Source organism: Anopheles aquasalis, chromosome X (assembly GCF_943734665.1).
Source record: "Anopheles aquasalis chromosome X, idAnoAquaMG_Q_19, whole genome shotgun sequence".
Lineage (NCBI taxonomy): Eukaryota > Metazoa > Arthropoda > Insecta > Diptera > Culicidae > Anopheles > Anopheles aquasalis.
The window spans coordinates 4,877,865-4,894,031 of record NC_064876.1 but is presented as its reverse complement, the minus strand read 5'-3'; the positions used below and the strand labels follow the sequence as shown (position 1 = coordinate 4,894,031).

At 56.9% G+C, this 16,167-nt stretch overlaps 3 protein-coding genes across 5 annotated transcripts in view; all 3 read left to right on the top strand.

The window, feature by feature from the left end:
• LOC126570271 (AP-3 complex subunit delta) overlaps positions 1–1,898 on the top strand; it is a 7,206-nt gene extending 5,308 nt beyond the window's left edge. For both annotated transcript variants that reach the window (XM_050227906.1, XM_050227896.1), the window contains 3 exons: positions 1–111; positions 240–369; positions 452–1,898. The exon at positions 1–111 is cut by the window's left edge and continues 45 nt beyond it. In XM_050227906.1, coding sequence (XP_050083863.1) covers positions 1–111; positions 240–369; positions 452–1,088 — 878 coding nt within the window. In that variant the 3' untranslated portion in view covers positions 1,089–1,898. The remainder of the gene's footprint in view (positions 112–239; positions 370–451) is intronic.
• Positions 1,899–2,167: 269 nt separating this feature from the next.
• On the top strand, positions 2,168–3,210 carry LOC126570498 (protein C19orf12 homolog). Its single transcript, XM_050228295.1, has 2 exons — positions 2,168–2,316; positions 2,422–3,210. Exon 2 carries the CDS (start codon positions 2,481–2,483, stop codon positions 2,898–2,900), a length of 420 nt encoding a protein of 139 aa, XP_050084252.1. The 5' UTR covers positions 2,168–2,316; positions 2,422–2,480; the 3' UTR covers positions 2,901–3,210.
• A 104-nt stretch (positions 3,211–3,314) lies between these two features.
• LOC126570232 (leucine-rich repeat serine/threonine-protein kinase 1) lies at positions 3,315–16,163 on the top strand. Of its 2 annotated transcripts, XM_050227830.1 has the most exons (10): positions 3,315–4,631; positions 5,715–5,909; positions 5,990–6,155; positions 7,177–7,336; positions 7,417–8,229; positions 8,304–11,555; positions 11,641–11,767; positions 11,862–13,238; positions 13,341–13,954; positions 14,043–16,163. In XM_050227830.1, exons 1-10 carry the CDS (start codon positions 4,572–4,574, stop codon positions 15,862–15,864), a joined length of 8,586 nt encoding a protein of 2,861 aa, XP_050083787.1. In that variant the 5' UTR covers positions 3,315–4,571; the 3' UTR covers positions 15,865–16,163. The 2 variants fall into 2 exon arrangements, with proteins under 2 accessions (XP_050083787.1, XP_050083795.1); XM_050227838.1 differs by lacking the exons at positions 3,315–4,631; positions 5,715–5,909; positions 5,990–6,155 and adding an exon at positions 6,621–6,910.
• The last annotated feature ends 4 nt before the right edge of the window (positions 16,164–16,167 follow it).

The window sequence follows — 16,167 nt, the reverse complement described above, 5'->3', positions numbered from 1 at the left end:
GTGATGCCGGAGGGAGCACATCGAAGGGCTCCAAGAGCTCTGGGAAAAAGGCAAAAAAGCGCGGCAAGAAAGGCAAACGCTACTCAGAAGAGTCGGATTCGGAAAGTGATGGTAAGCTAGAACCATCCTAGAGGCCAGCAACTAGTTTTTCATATGTTTTAAAATATCTCTTTCTCCCACTGTCTTTCTCTCTCGCTTTTTCTTTCTACAACTTTTCCTTGAATTTATCTCATCTTCAGATCCAAAGCCATTGCACATTGTGAACACCGTCATTGAGCTTCCCGAGGGTGCGATTCTTTCGGATTCCGAAGACAAAAATAATGAAGATCCAAACGATCCGCACCGTGCGCTGGACATCGATCTTGACGCGTAAGTTGGCGTGCGAGTGTGATTGGGATCGTCTCGTGAACCAAGCTCACCCCATCTTCCCACCACTTTCGTACCTTTACAGACCGTTAGAGGACGAACGCCCCGTAAGGAGGCCGGCAGCGTCCGCTATCAGCTCGAAACTATCACCATCGGCAGGGGGCGGTAGCGCTGGATTGAGTCTGACTCACTTGCAACTTACTACCGGTTCTAGCAGTGAAGCAAAAGCGAGTGCAAGGAAAGGCGGGAAGTCAACGCGCGTAACCGATACCACCGCCAGCAGCGACAAACCGTCACACGGTAACGACCGGAAGCGAAAGAAGAAAAAGAAGGAAGATAAAGAGGGCGACAGTGGGAACAGCCCGATGATACTAATGCTCGACGAGAAGCCTACGCCCGATGCGGCCCATAACCACCAGTCGTCTGGTAAACGCGCTGGCAAAAAGCAAACATCCACAAGGCGGAGCAACCACTTGGAGGACACCATAGTAACCGTGGGCGATGATGGGATGGCTGTATCCATAAATTCGCCACCGGATGATGGCAGCGTGGAGGGTGCCAATGACGTAAAACGCAAAACGCCAGTGAAAAAGAGCAGTAAGAAGTCAAAGCACCGCGACCGAGATTCGCGGTCTTCCTTGAAAAGTGGCTCCAGGCAGCCGGCAGACCAACCTAAACCGGGCTATGAGGAGATGCTAACTTCGGCCAAGGATATGATGTAGGCGGGGGAACGCAGATGAACCCAAACGAATAACGAAAAATAGGGAAACCCCAAAATACTCTCATTCCTCAACAATGCTTTTCTTTGGCGCGAACTGAATCGAATAATTGCGCGGGAAATTGCCAAGCAAAAAGCAAAATGAGCTAGACTAGCGACCGATCAAAATGGGGAAGAATCGCGAGGCATAGGAGTTAAAAGAAACAGGAAACCGGCGCCGAATCGTAGTCGAAACGACGCGATTCGGCGCCGACCAATTTACCGTTGAGTGTGTGTTGCTGTGGAAAGATTGTTTCATTATTATTCATCGTTCTTACAAGGGTAGGTCGCGTTAGCGACCATAACATTATTATTCTTATTTTTACAATAACTATTATTAACATTATCATCATCACTTACCACCATTTCGTGCACACTTTTGGTTAGTTACGGCCTTCCGCGCGGCCGGAATTTTCCGGCATTCAACGCCACATGTTTAAACTAATCCGTCATACCACGCGGTACCGGTGCCGTCGCTGAGACGATACCGTGTGGTTGATGGTGTTACGAATTTTTGTGCGGGGTGGGGTACAGTTGTGATGCGAAATGGAAAGTGAATGAAAATTAGCGCGAAAAAAAACGCAGCGAAAAGCGAGAATGTTAACTATGCGACACGCGACCGTTGTGGATTTCCTTCCCGGTTCCGGCGAACCAGTAATGGATTCTCAAACGGAAAATGGAGTGAAAATAGATGGCAAAAGGAACCAGCAAGTAAACGAAACAATAAAAGCACCCGCCAGCAGAAAGTTTTCAGCTTTTTGCGGATATCTCTTTACATTGGCTCGTTGTACATGTTTGGCGCTGAAACTGTTTGTCGAGCACACGTTAGCCTTGATGGTGGCACTAGTCAGTAACTTTTTTTTTTTTTTTGTTGTAGGCAAGTGCCTCTGGGTCATTGATGTCTCCAGCGTACCTATGGTCACCATTAACGGCCATGCGTGTGCTTATTTGCCCATTTTGGTAAATGCGCCCTTTGATAATCAAAACCCCCAGCAACAAGTTTACAATTCGAGATCCAAGAATTGATACTAAACATTCTAGCGAAGTGCATTGCCACGAACCTATATGCACGGTAAGCAACAGTAAGTGTCGATGATTAAGGAGCTAACGGGCCGATCTAATTATCGCACACCCCGCCAATGAACCGATCAGCTAATCCCCGATAAGGACCGGAAACTCAGCACCACTCGGAGGTAAGCGCAAACTCCATTCTTTTGCAATCGCAGTCACCTTTGTACTACACGAACGTGTATCTCGCCTTACCTCATTTTCTTGTTTGTCGACCTTCGGCCCGTTAGAGTGTGTCACAGCGATACGATACAACGATTGTGGAGGTCATTCCGTTCCGGTTCCGAGGATGCCGATCAACACCCGTCAGCTGCTGGATGCCGTTGGTTCGCTGACCGACCGCGAGTCCATGCGTGTGACGATGAAGAGCAGTGCCAAAGGGGCAGCTATCGCTGGATCCGGCAGCTTTCTGGGCGGTATGATGGGTGGCCCGGTCGGGCTGTTCGTCGGCGGTGCGCTCGGTGGCCTGGTGGCGTACGCAATGAGTGACAACTTCAAACCCGTCAGCCAAATCATCCGTAACGAGCTGACGGTGGCCGAGCGGGAACGGTTGAAGGAGCGCATCCTTGGCGCGCTGGCCGAGTTCCAGCCCACCGATCTGGTCGTCATTTTGCCCCTGCTCGCTGGTAATGTGTCCGCGCAGCGGGCGGTCCTTTCGGCCGTCGCGTCCTTCCTGACCAACGAAATGCGCATGCAGATCATTGACTGAGGCGGCGGGGGGACGGAAAAAAAGCCGACCATCGAAAGTGCCTTGATGTTATCTCTCTAACCGTGGATTCCCTGCTGGCAAGGGATTTGAATTTAAGTGAAGAAGAATCGCACGCGCCAGCGGATCGCGACGGTGCGATATCAGCCAGAGGCCAGGGCCAGAGAACCGCCATGAGTCAATTACGCGTATTCCTTTGTGAAGGTGAGGTGGAGGGGGGGGGGGAGGGCGGTGGGAGGTGCTCAAAATATTTCTAAATTAAAATATACATGGTACGTGATTCTCTGCGAAACTCGCGGCTAAGCACGGTGCATCTTTTTTTGTTTTTTTTTGGTGTCCCTTGTTTGTAAACGCTTCACACGCACCCTGTCAGCTGTCAAACGCGAACAGCTGTTTGTCAGGAGCGATCGAAAGACAGCAACGCATCAGAAAGACCCGTAAAAAGAAGAAGAGATCAAACATCTCCGAATCTTCGCAGATTCGGAAGCACCAGCAGCAAACAATCGCACAAAACATGCGATACTCTATTGCTGCAGCCGAAAAGCAGCAGGAGTAGTGGTGTAGTGGAGGGGGGGTGCGTGTGTGGTGTAATGATTTAGCCCACTGGAGACATCAACAACCTTGTGTGTTGCGGACTAGTGTATGGTGTCTGCTGCTGCTGCTGCTGCTGCTGCTGGTGAAACCCCAGTCTTGAGACTCCAGTGGCGGGCCGAAGAACTCATCATCGTCACCTCCTCAATCGATGAGAACATGTTCTGCACGTTGGGCCGTGTCCCGGTGATTGCGTGACGGGCCTATTTGCATCGCGTGCGTGCACTGGGCAGCCAGTCGTTCCGGAGCCACCGGAGCACCAGTGTGTGGAGCTAAATTACGCGAGCAAGATAATAATATTAACCCGCTGCGATAAGCAACGGCAAAGACGCAAAACATAGACATTGATAAACAGACGCACACACGTGCGCGCAGGTCCTTGTGGTATCTGATTGATCTGAGGAAGGACTACTCCTCTGCTTGCTGGCCAGTTCATGCTGCATACCCTCGGCCCAAAACCACACTAAAAGGGACCTGCGCAGTGTCAACGGGTGCTAGGGAATCCTCGATGGTATACGTAGTACCCGCGCGTTACCAATTATCGTATGTTCCGCCCGCTCCCATCCACTACAGAGAACTACGGAGCAGCAAAACCACACAAAGGAGAAGAACCACCGACAGCAACAACGAAAAACATAACAAAAAAGAAAAGAAAGTGATCATCTCTTCCTCCCAGCTGCGAGCACAACTGCCCGGTGCCAAGGTAGCTCTCCTGGCGCCTGGCCGTGGGCGCGGAACACAGCGGGACCACATGAAGTGTTGGCCGTGACCGGTCGGTGGCCAGTTCGACACACACGCGCACACACATCGTGCAGCACGCCACACGGGCCACCGTTGCCGAGAAGCGAGTGCAAATGAGAGAAACTCGAAGGAGAAACGGAGGGAAAAGTTAAGCGAAACTCGAGCAGAAAGTGGACCGCGGAGGAAAGTGCGCCCCAGTGGGCGGTGTGTTTTGTGTTGCTCGGTCCAACACGCCAACCAACCAACCTCGCCCTCGCGAACGACGAACGGAGCAAATCCAACGGGCCCCCCCCACAACAAGCTACCCAGCGCGGCTAGCCGGCCTCCGGTTCCGGCTACGGTATGGGCGACCAAACGCCAACGCCGGAGAGTGAGGAGTTTCCCGGCAGGCTGCTGCACCAGGTAATCCATCTTTGCGTGGAAGCGTCCGGCCCAGAGGCCCAGCGGTGGCCAGACCGGCTAGTCCCAGTACTGAGGCGTCACCCGACCCTTTGCCCAAGCTGCACGGCTCGTGCACACCGAAATCCACCAATCAATCAACACATTCACAGTTCGCATAATCAAAACACACCCCCCCCCCCCCTCTGACCAAAAAGGTGGACCATCAACCAATCCATCGCGATTCAACCCTCATTGGCGGCTCCTCTCGCACTCTCTCTCTCTCTCTCTCTCTCTCTCTGGCCGTTTTTATGCTTCCGGCTGTGCCTCACCCGGTATGTTTTTATCTCCGCAAAGTGGGTAACCGGGAAATGAGTCTCAATTAAGCTTCGTTTGGAGTGCTCCGGCTGCAGGGGCTCAGCATTAGATTTTGAATTGGACAGTCGGCCTACTCCTCACGAACCTCTACGCCGATGAAGCGATTGATCGTCAGTCGACCGCCGTATTATCACCGGTCAGTAAAAGGGACAGAGTTGTTGCATTTCATTTCTTTTCTGTTTTTTTTTTTGATGAGACAACATGCCGCGTGTGATTGGATAGCCTGATAGCAGTAGCCCGGTCCGGTGTAAAGATAATGATAAACGGAGACATAGAAATCAGACATAAATCAATCGATGATGTACCGGTGTCTTCTTTGCACTATTAGGGAGCTGCACGCGGGAATGTTCTCGGTGCACCTTTAAATGAAACCTAATTACCCGCTAATCGGGTTAGATGTATCGGCCATCCTCAAGCGCCAACCGCGTGGCCACTCGGCGCTAGTCGCCGAGCTCGACTGGCAATGGCGTACGTTGTGTGGTCCGCTAATCGTATTTGGTGACGCGCGGGTGACTCTGTGTCTACCGCACGGAAGGTCATTCGCCCGGACACCGGCGCGTCCCGGCGCTGGCCGCCGCGTGTGCCTAGACCACCATTGCTTGCTGTCCGTGCCGTCCGCTCGGTCGCGCTCGCCGTCGCACTCGCGGGATGGGAGTGTTCGAGCGCAAGGTGCGTGAGCTGCGGTGCGTCCGACTGTTGCTTCACCGCAGGATGGTTCGTCTGTTTCAGGCCGCTCTCTGGGACAACGTGGAGCTGCTCGAGGATCTGCTGCAGGAGGAGGTGCATCTGATCGACTGCCTGGACTCGTGGGGCCGTGCACCTATCCATGCGGCCGCCATTACGGCGGACTCACGCTGCCTGCCCATGCTGCTCAATGCCGGTGCCAATGTGAACGCAACGTCTGGGCCCCGGTGCGACCACAAGGTAAGATCACCGCTCACGCAACGCCACACGTTGGCTAATCGTTTACGCTTGTTCGTTCCCCTCTCTCGCTCTCTCGCTAGACTGCCCTTCACCTGAGTGCCGAACACGGGCACATTAGCAACATCCGGGTGCTACTGGACGCGGGCGCCTCCTTCATAGCAAAGGACCGCAACGGGCTGACACCACTCGATCTGGCGGAACGCGGCGAACACGAAGCGTGCGTCGAACTGCTGAAAGAGGCGGCCGGTAAGCGAACAAGAGCGGGCAAGGGTGTTCACCACTTTACCCATAGAATACCCACCAAGAAAAGGACATTTCTGCTCCTTACCCCGTTTCCGTGAGCAACGTTCGCTTGGATTTGTTTCGGTAGGCTTGCCATCCGACTTCTGCCCGCGATAGTGACGGAGGGCCCGCCCGCCACTGTGCTACTCGCACATCTGCTGTCTACGTGGTCAGGACATGCGCACCAGCGTGGGCTCCCGAGTGTGGTGTGGTTGTCTGGTGGTTTTTTTTTTTTTTAAGTTTCTCGTCCAACACCGGACCCACCGGACCCCTTGCATCCCCATCCATCGCGTGTGCAGTGGCGTGTATTGATTTTCCAATCCAGTCACTGGGCTACTGCTGCTACACCTGCCTATTGACACTCTGCCACCGGTTTTTTTTATCCTGCGGTTTTTGCGGTGTAAGCCGATGGTTGCGCTGCGGCTCTGTGGGCCGTTTTCGTTTGTGAAACCTTTGGCTACGATAAAGCGGCATGCAACAGCCAGGGCACACGCTTTGAGCTTTTCGCATCGTGTGTCGCAAATCGCGGAGACGTATCAGACAGTCGGTAGGCACCCCAGCCAGCCGGTTTCGGTAAAGTGTTGAACGGTTCCTGGCAGCCGATATCATCATGTCATCACCGTGGATGTTCCCCGAAGTTCCGAAACCGGGTGCCGAGCGGGCATTCGATGCGTGCGACTATTTCGTCGACGAAGTGGTGGAACCATGGAAAATACCAGGTAAGCGGTGTCCAAATGCAGAGTACAAGCATTTTTTTTCCCCGTGTGGTGCCAACGACTCGGCGTCTGGGTAGCACTGATTGGTAACGAAGTAGGAAGTCGAAGAGTAACCAGATTTGTGACACTATCGATACACAGCGACGGGCAAGGATTGGATATGGGTTGTTCTGGTGATGGGAGGGAGAGAGAGAGAGAGAGAGAGAGAGAGAAAAAAGAGAGAGAGAAAATCATGTTAGTTCATCATATGAATTGCTTTTGTATTGCAGATACGCGGGAGCAGATCCGAAGCCAGAAGCATCGGGCACTCAGGGAAGCGGTTTCGGCGACCGACGAATCTGCCGTACAGCTGCTACTCGAGAGTGTCGGTCCGGAGCGGGAACTGATCGTCAACATGACACCGGGCGGTGCAAACACGCTGCTCTTCCTGTCAGTACTGCCTGCCATTGCGCACTACCCAACCTTACCCAGTAATATTAATCCGTTGTCACATCGTTCCTACGTTACAGTGCCGCGCAGTCGGGTTCGGAGCGTATCGTAAGATTGCTGCTGGCCGCGGGTGCCGATGGTCGAGCGCACGCCGTCACGCGTTACTCCCCACTGTACACTGCCGTCCACAATGGCCACACGAAGGTGGCCACTGTGTTGCTGGAGCACTTTCCGGAGCTGGTGCAGCAGGTGACGGTCGAGCGGTGGCTACCGTTCCATGCGGCCTGCATCAACGGTCACTGCGCGGTGGTGCAGTTGCTGATCGGCTACCCGTACGGTGAGCACCTCCTGTCGTCATACCGGGATCCGAGCGGTGAGCTCGAGTGGCGTCTACCATTCGACCCGAACGCACAAGATGTCGCCGGCCAAACAGCACTGTACGTGGGCTGTCTGCTCGGCAATCCACAGCTGGTCGCGATACTGCTTGGCTGGCGGGTACGCTGTATCCGCCACAAACCGTCAGTACCGTCGGCGACGCCGGTACTGGAAGGAATGGAGACACCGACGAGCAGCAGCACGGCGGGGGCACCGGCATTACCGGCAAATCCGCTAAGCCCTACCGGTCGAAAGATAGCGTCCGGGCTACAGGCAATCATGTCCCGGCTGAGCCTTGGTAGCCGGGCCGATTCGAATGACGGCGCCGAGGACGGTGCTACGAGCGACTGTGAGCTGCGCTGTCCCCTCGATCTGAACATTCTGTGCGGGGCGGCCCGTGAAACTGCACTGCTCGCGGCCGTCCGGGGCGGTTTTCTCGACGTCATTACTCTGCTGCTGGAGAACGGTGCCGATCCGAATGTCATTGCGCGTGCCGTCGAAGATCAGAATGATCCGAAGTAAGTGTGCGCCGGCCGGACACAAATTTGTCGTCCCGTCCCGTTTGTAATCCCGTTCCTTCTTTGTTCGCCAGGTCGTCGGATGAGATATATGGCTTCTCGAATGTGCCGCTAGCGGAGGCAACCCGCCAGAAGTCGTTACCGATGGTGGAGCTACTGCTGAAGTACGGTGCCCGGGACGATCAGTCGATCGCGCTCGGCATTGCGATACAGAATGGTGACGAGCCGATCATCTGTCGCCTGCTGGCCATCAAGGCACACCCCGATCCGGATTACAAGATCAACAAGCGCGCCTTCCAGGAGCTGCCTACGGTCGGGGCGGCGTACGGTGAGGCGCATCGCTCCCCGACCGGTAGCAACTTCACTTACAGTGCGCTCTACCCCAGCACGGCCACCATGATCAACTGGCACAACAACAACTGCCGATTGGGGCTGATCCGGATGGCCTGGCTGAGCGAGGCGGTCCTGCGGTGTAACCGGAAGCTGGTGGCACACCCGAAAGCTCATCAGCTCGCGCTGGCCGCCTTGACGCGCATCGATATCTCGCACAACACCTTGACCACGCTACCCGAGGAGCTGTTCCGGCTCGGCAGTCTTCGGCAGCTGAATGCAGCCCAGAACAAAATCGAACGAATACCGGTGCTGGGTGAGGTGGAGGAGGAGGACGAGCGCGAGCAGCAAGATCAGCAGGGAGGCGTATCGTGGTTGAGGCGCCGTAGCAGCAGTGGTATCAGTGCAGGGCAACCACCGGCGGCGGCAGCGGCGGCGGCGTCGGCACCACTGTGCCCAGTACTGGAGGAGCTCTATCTTCAGGACAATCGGTTGGAGGACGTACCGGCACTGTTGTTTCGGTTACCGAACCTCACCATCCTGGACGTGTCCAATAATAAGCTGCAACAGCTACCATTCCAGATGTGGAAGGCACCGAAGCTGAAGGAGTTGAATGTGGCGTTCAACTTCCTGAAGGATCTGCCATCGCTTCCGGTGGCGGCCGATGTGACGGTCGGGGTGGATTGTGCCAGGAGCACCGAGCTGCCATCGCCCCTCATAGGCAGCTATTTCACTAGCGATAGCACCGGTATAGTGCCGGTAGGGCATGCGTACGCGACCGGTAGCGGCAGTGGCACCTCCGGTGCGGATGATGGTTTGGAGGCGTTAACCCGCAACCGGCACGTGACGAGCCTGGAGCTGGTGCGGCACCACGTGTGGTCGCGTTCGCTGGAAGTGACCGAGCAGGAGCTACGGCTTTCCGATGCCCGACACGACACTGCACTGTCACAGCTGAGCAGCCTCAACCTGGCGAACAACCTCTTCACTAGTATCCCGCTGGCCCTGCCCTGTCTAGCGGTAAACCTTACGCGTCTCAACCTGTCGTACAACAGTCTACGGTCGATGGGCCACGTCACCAGCTATCCGGCTTCGCTGAAGCAGCTCGATCTCGGCCATAACGAGATCAGCTGCTGGCCCAGCCTGCCACGTATCGCCGCCTCCGATCCCCATTTAATGTGCTACAATCCGCAGGAAGCGAAGCGAACTACCAGCACCACCAACGCCAATATAAACGGCAGTGAATGTAGTGTTGGCAGTGGTGTTGGTGGTGGTGGTGGTGGTGGTGGTGGTGGTGGTGGTGGTGGTGGTGGTGGTGGTGGTGGCGGTAGCGCTGTTACATCTGGCAACAACAGCGGCATCCTGTCCCGTGGAGCGAGCATACAGGAGCCACTGGCTGGTGGGCTGACCGATCTCGCCCTGCCCACCGTTGTGAAAGCGTCGACAAGCTCGAACAGCATCACCTCGCTGCGGACGGCAGTGTTGAAGAGTGTTTGCTGCCATCGGCGCCACCTGCGCCTCGAGTCGCTCCGCACGCTGGTCCTCGCCGATAACTCGCTGACCCGCATTCAGCTATCGACCGATGACGTGCACACGCTCGGTGAGTCGGACGACGCCGAGTGGAGCGTAGTGGGTATGGCCAAGTCTCGGCTCATCTTTCCCAACCTCTCGATGCTGGATATCAGCAACAACTGCCTGAAGGAGATCCCACCCACGATTCACGAGCTGGCCAACCTAAGCGTGCTCAACCTGAGCGGCAACATGGACATCACTGAGCTGCCACCGCACATGGGGCTGCTGTCGCGGCTGTGGAATCTGAATACGCGCGGTTGCTCACTGCAGGATCCGTTACGCTCGATGATCGAGAGCAAGAAGTACAAAACGATGGATATCATCGGTTACCTCAAGTCCGTGTACGAAGATGCTCGGCCGTACGCACGCATGAAGCTTATGGTGGTTGGCGTGCAGGGCATCGGCAAGACCAGCCTGCTGGAACAGCTGCGCAGTGAAGGACCCTCCAGGGGCAAGAAACCGGTCGATCATTGGGCGAAGCGCATGGGCCACCGGAACATTAACCAAAAGACGTCGCGCGGCATCAACATGTCGACGGTCGGTGTCGACATCGGTGACTGGGTGTGCGAAAAGAAGGTTCGGGGTGTGTCGGCCCACGGTCCGGTCGTATTCCGGACGTGGGACTTTGGTGGCCAACGGGAGTACTACGCAACCCACCAGTACTTCCTGTCCCGGCGCAGCCTCTACCTAGTGCTATGGCGCATCATCGATGGGCGGCGGGGACTGGCCGAGGTGCTGCAGTGGCTCGGCAACATCCAGGCTCGGGCCCCCAACTCGCCGGTACTGATCGTCGGTACGCACTACGATGCGGTTGGCGAAACCCTGCCGGCCCGTAAGGCGGAAGAACTGCAGCAGATCATACGCGACCGGTTTATCGCGGTGTCGGACGCGGAAAAGATTGGGCTGCCGCGGGTGCTCGATTCGATCGAGGTTAGCTGTCGGACGGGGCACAACATCAAGCTACTGGCTGGACTGATCTACGATACGGCGTTCGCATTGCGGCCGCCCGGTTGCAAGGAACCGCTGCTGTACCAGCGCGTCCCAGCGAGCTACCTCGCGCTGGAGGACGTCATCGGTAGCGTGGTAGCGGGGCTGCGCCAAACCGGGGCCGATCCAGTGCTCGATGCCGACCGCTACCGCCAGCTGGTTACGCACGAGCTGCAGCAGCGCGGCCTGAAGGGTTTCCGGGACTGGTCGGAGCTGAACCAGGCCACCATGTTCCTGCATGACAATGGTGTGCTGCTGCACTACGATGACGCGACGCTTCGGGATCTTTACTTTCTTGACCCGCAGTGGCTTTGCGACATGCTTGCCCACGTCGTGACGGTGCGTGAGATCAACCCATTCGCACGGACCGGCGTCATGAAGATGGACGACCTGCAGCACGTCTTCAAGAGCTCCTGCCTCGGCAGCACCAACAATCGAGGGTAGGTAGCACAAACACCTCTTTGACAACCCATTAAAGCGCATGAAAGAATATTCTGATTCTAATGTTCTTGCCACCGATTGCAGCTACATCGTGAGCCTGCTGAATAAATTCGAGGTCGCATTGTCCTGGGACGCTCGGACGTTGCTTATACCGTCGCTGCTACCGACGGAGGAGGACAGCTACTCCGAGCACCGGATGGTAACGGTAAAGGTAGGTTTCAGCTAACTCGCTCGCCGTATTGCCTCATACTGCCTGGACTCTTCCATCTGACACACGTACACTGCTTACCGTCCCTCATCGGCAGATCGCCAACCGGTCGAAGGGTTGGGTATCACGAGCGCGTCACATAACGCCCGGTGCCGGCTTACCTGCACCGTACGCCTACGAGCTACCAGCATCCGGCATCCACTACTCACCGACACCAGCAGCGGTCACAGTCGGGCCGGAATGTAGCTCCACTTCCGCAGCGCCCCCATTGCCTGCCCATAGCGCTGAACCAGTGACGGTTCAGACGATCCATCGTCCCGATCGGTCTATCTATCGACTGCTACTGATGTCCTACTTCCCGTCCGGCTTCTGGTCACGACTCATCACTCGCGTTCTCGCCGATGGCCAGGTCGTGGAAGCAATCCGTGGCCTATATGCACTACCGACCGAGCTGGACGGACTTGAGCCGGGCGCGGAACTATCGGCATACTGGGCCGTCTGGCAGACGGGACTGGCACTGCACTACGGTCCCGGGACGGTGGTGTTTCGGATGCGTGAAATCGCCGTCACCTGTCCCGGTTCACCGTTTCGGAATCCGATGAACCGGTTCAAGCTAAAGCAGGACGGTGTGTGGTGCGATATCGACTTGACGGCAAGCTCCATCCTGGAGATTCACTTTCCGTACGGTGCCCTTCGGGTGCGACCGTCGGCCACTGGCGGTGGCGGTGGCGGTGGTACCACCCCGGCCAGCACATCCGCGAATGCCAGCAGTGATGAGTCATACGAGCTCGAACCGAGTGTCCAGGGTTTGACCCAGCTACTCGCTCTCACGGTCGACCATATTGATCTACTATTGGAGGACTGGTATCCGACGCTCGGTACCCGTTTCGTGCACACGTCCGAGGGTCGCTTCCTGGTGACACGCCTCGTGCCGTGTCCCCGGTGTTTGCGCGACTGTGAAGACCGCCACGTACCCAACTTACCGTCGCAGGTGAAAGCATCCACCAGCAGCAGCAGCAGCAGCAGCAACAACGCCGGTAGCAACGGTGGTGGTAGTGGGGGAGCGACCCACCGGCATCGCATGGAGCTTGGTGGAAGTGGCCCTCATGGGGCACTCTCCGGTGGTGTGTGTGGTGAACACATTGGCAGCGGTGGGCTGAACGAACTGCCCGGCATCCTCCAGGACCGCAAGTCGCAAGATTCGCTTGGCATGTCCGACTGTGATTCCGGTGTCGGCCAAGAGACGGCCGACAGCTCCAGCGAAACCTCCATCGATGGCTATCCGCCACTGCTCCCGTCTGCAATGGCCACCGGTATGACGCCGATGGCGGTGACACCGCTCGTAGAGCCTTCTCAAGAGTCACCCAGCTACTCGTGGATGGTGGAGGAGTGCATTCTGGCCGCATATGACCGGAAGGCCGTCTCCTGCCCGCTCCACGGTGATATCAAGCTCAGCCGTATTACACCGGACGTGGTAAGGCCAGCAGGAAAAGGGAAAGAAAGAAAGAAGGGAAAGGAGGAAAAAAAGATAGACACCAAGAAACAAACTAATCATAATCCGGTGTCTCCATTGCAGAACTTCCTCGATCTACCCGGACATTATCTGATTCGCTCAGATGAGATCAACCGTGGGCCGCTGCTCGGTCGCGGTGCGTTCGGCTTCGTGTTCAAGGCGACCTGCCGCAAACGGCCACTGGGTGGGCGCAGCGGATCATCATCACCGTCCACCACCACCACCACCACCACCGGTACGACGGCCCCGTTGAACGTCGCGATGAAGATGTTGCAACCGGTGGCGCCAGGCCCGAGGGCCCGGCCTAGCGCCGTTATCGCGTACAAGGCGGCCCTCGGCAAGTGGGAACGGGATCCATTGCAGCACGCCTGCAAAGCGTACTGTACCGCACGGCAAGAGCTGGCCGTACTACTAACCCTGCGCCATCCGCACATCGTGCCGCTCGTCGGTGTCTGCACGCAGCCACTGGCGCTCGTGCTTGATCTCGCACCGAAGGGGGCACTAGATGCGGTGCTGAGGCATTACCGTCGCAGCGGCGCCCGCATCGGCCCGTACTGTTTCCAATCGCTCGTCCTGCAGGCGGCCAAAGCGATGGAGTACTTGCACCGGCGGCGAGTAATCTATCGCGATCTCAAGGCGGAGAATATCCTCGTCTGGGACTTTCCGGAGCCGCACGCGTAAGTGACTGGGCACTAGCAACGTTACGCTCACGTTCGCTCTCTTTATCTCCCTCTCTCTCTCTTTCTCTCTCTCTCTCTCCCGCAGCGAGGACCATCCGGGGAATCGGGTGCACATCAAAGTAGCCGACTACGGGATTAGCCGTATTACGCTGCCGTCCGGTTCGAAAGGTTTCGGCGGTACCGAGGGCTTTATGGCGCCGGAAATCATGCGCCATAATGGCGAGGAGGAGTACACAGAAAAGGTCGATTGCTTTTCCTTTGGCATGTACCTGTACGAGCTGATCTCACTGCGCCAACCGTTCGAGGGACATGAGGCGGTAAAGGAGTGCATCCTCGAGGGGGGCCGTCCGATGCTGACCGAGCGCGAAACGCACTTCCCGTCCTACTGTCTCGATTTAATGGTGCTTTGCTGGGACCAGCAGCCGAAGCTTCGCCCGTCCGCCAGCCAGATCGTGTCGATCGCGACCGCCCCCGAGTTCACGCACCTACTCGACGTCTGCTCACTGTCGCACGGTGGCAGCGTGATGGACGGCATCGCCTGTATGATCGCCAGCACGGAAACGGAGGTGGAAGTGCCGGTCGGAGGAGGTGGCCGCGTCAGTACCGTGTCCGGGTACGAGCTGTGGCTGCCCTGCTCGAATTCCCGTATCGACATTCTCGATGGTTCGTTGCGCGGTTGGCAGCAGTACCATCGTATACTGTGCCCCCAGGTGAAGGGCTCGTCTTCCGCGGGTGGTGGTGGTGCTGGGAGTGCTGAAATGGCAACAGGAAACAGTAGCAGCCCGTCGGCTAGCGGCCAACCGTCCCAACCGGGCAGCACCTCCTATCAACCGAAAACGATCAAACTGACGACGGCTTGCGGCGTCGAAGGTGCCGTCTGGATCGGGGATGCAGAGGGGAATATCTATGCGTTCGGTGCCGCCGACTGTGCCCATCTTTTCTCGTACGCACTGGAACCGACACAACCGTCACCGGTCGTGGCGCTGGTGTACCTGGCCCGTTTCCAGCGTGTCGCGGCTGGCCTTGAAAATGGGCGACTGTTTCTGCTCCACTCGACGCTGGTGCCGAGCACGTGCTCGGCAGCCGAGGGTAGCTTTGTCCTGTCCGAGCTCGGCTCGGGCGAGCGTCTCTGCTCCGTCACCGCGCTCTGGTTGTCGGAGGACGAGTGCGAGCTGTGGTGCGGGGAGCAGGACGATGCGATTAGCATCTTCTCGCTGCGCAACTCGCATGTGTCCGGGCAGCATCATCTGCGGCACTTTAGCGCACCGGTGCCGGTGCGTGGGCTGAGTGTTGCCCTGCTCCAGGCCGCCCCCGATGACCACGTGTTCTCATACCTGGCACCGAGCTACATCCTCTACCAGTGGCGTTCGTCCAGCAAAACGGTGGAGCACAAGCTGGACTGCTCCAAGCTAGTGCCGTGCTCAGAAAGCCTCAAGAGTATTGCCATCGACGAGCGGCTCAGCCCTGGCCGGTGCCAAATCAGTGCGCTAGCCGTGCTCGGGCGAGAGCTGTACATTGGCACCACCTGGGGCTGCATCATCGTGGCCGAACGGGCGACTCTCCGCCCGACTACCGTCTTCCGGCCGTACGAGGAAGATGTCCGATGCATCATTCCAATTCGGAGTGGCGCACCAGTAGCGGGGGGCGGTGGTGGCCAGCCGCCACTGGTTGTGACGGTGGGCCGTGGCTACCGGTCGCTCATCGAGCGCTACACCGACGGTCATGGTTCCAGCAACTTGTCGCGTACCACTTTGCACGCCTCTACGCCAACCTCGCAGCAGCATCAGCATCAGCATCAGCAGCAGCAGCAGTCGGATGGCAAGCGACTGAAGGAAGCGTTACTACGCGATCGCTCCAATCACATGCACGCCCTCATATGGACCGCCGAGCACTGGGCGCCAATCTGATCGCACCAATGCCTCAGCCTTCCCTTTGCACTTCCCCCCATTCTGGATCTGTGATTTCGTTAACTTCTCCCTCAACCCTAACCCCCCGGTACTCCACACGCGACACTAGACATTGTACATTCACTAGGAAACAAACAGGCGTCTTATGCCGATTGTGATGATGATGGTAGGTGATGTTTTGGGCGGGCAGCTGCACACTGATGGTGGATTTTACTGACTGCTGGACTATCCGGTGTCTGCTTGCTTTGATCACGCAAAGGATGGCGGTAATGGAACAATAAAGAAAAAAGAAAAAGACATCCA

Bases quoted from the DNA above. Each gene is read 5' to 3' on its own strand.
- LOC126570498 (XM_050228295.1), top strand. From the start codon at position 2,481: ATGCCGATCAACACCCGTCAGCTGCTGGATGCCGTTGGTTCGCTGACC.
- LOC126570232 (XM_050227830.1), top strand. From the start codon at position 4,572: ATGGGCGACCAAACGCCAACGCCGGAGAGTGAGGAGTTTCCCGGCAGG. The intron at 4,632-5,714 runs GTAATCCATCTT...CGTCTGTTTCAG, and splicing joins CCGGCAGGCTGCTGCACCAG to GCCGCTCTCTGGGACAACGT. The intron at 11,556-11,640 runs GTAGGTAGCACA...CACCGATTGCAG, and splicing joins GGCAGCACCAACAATCGAGG to CTACATCGTGAGCCTGCTGA.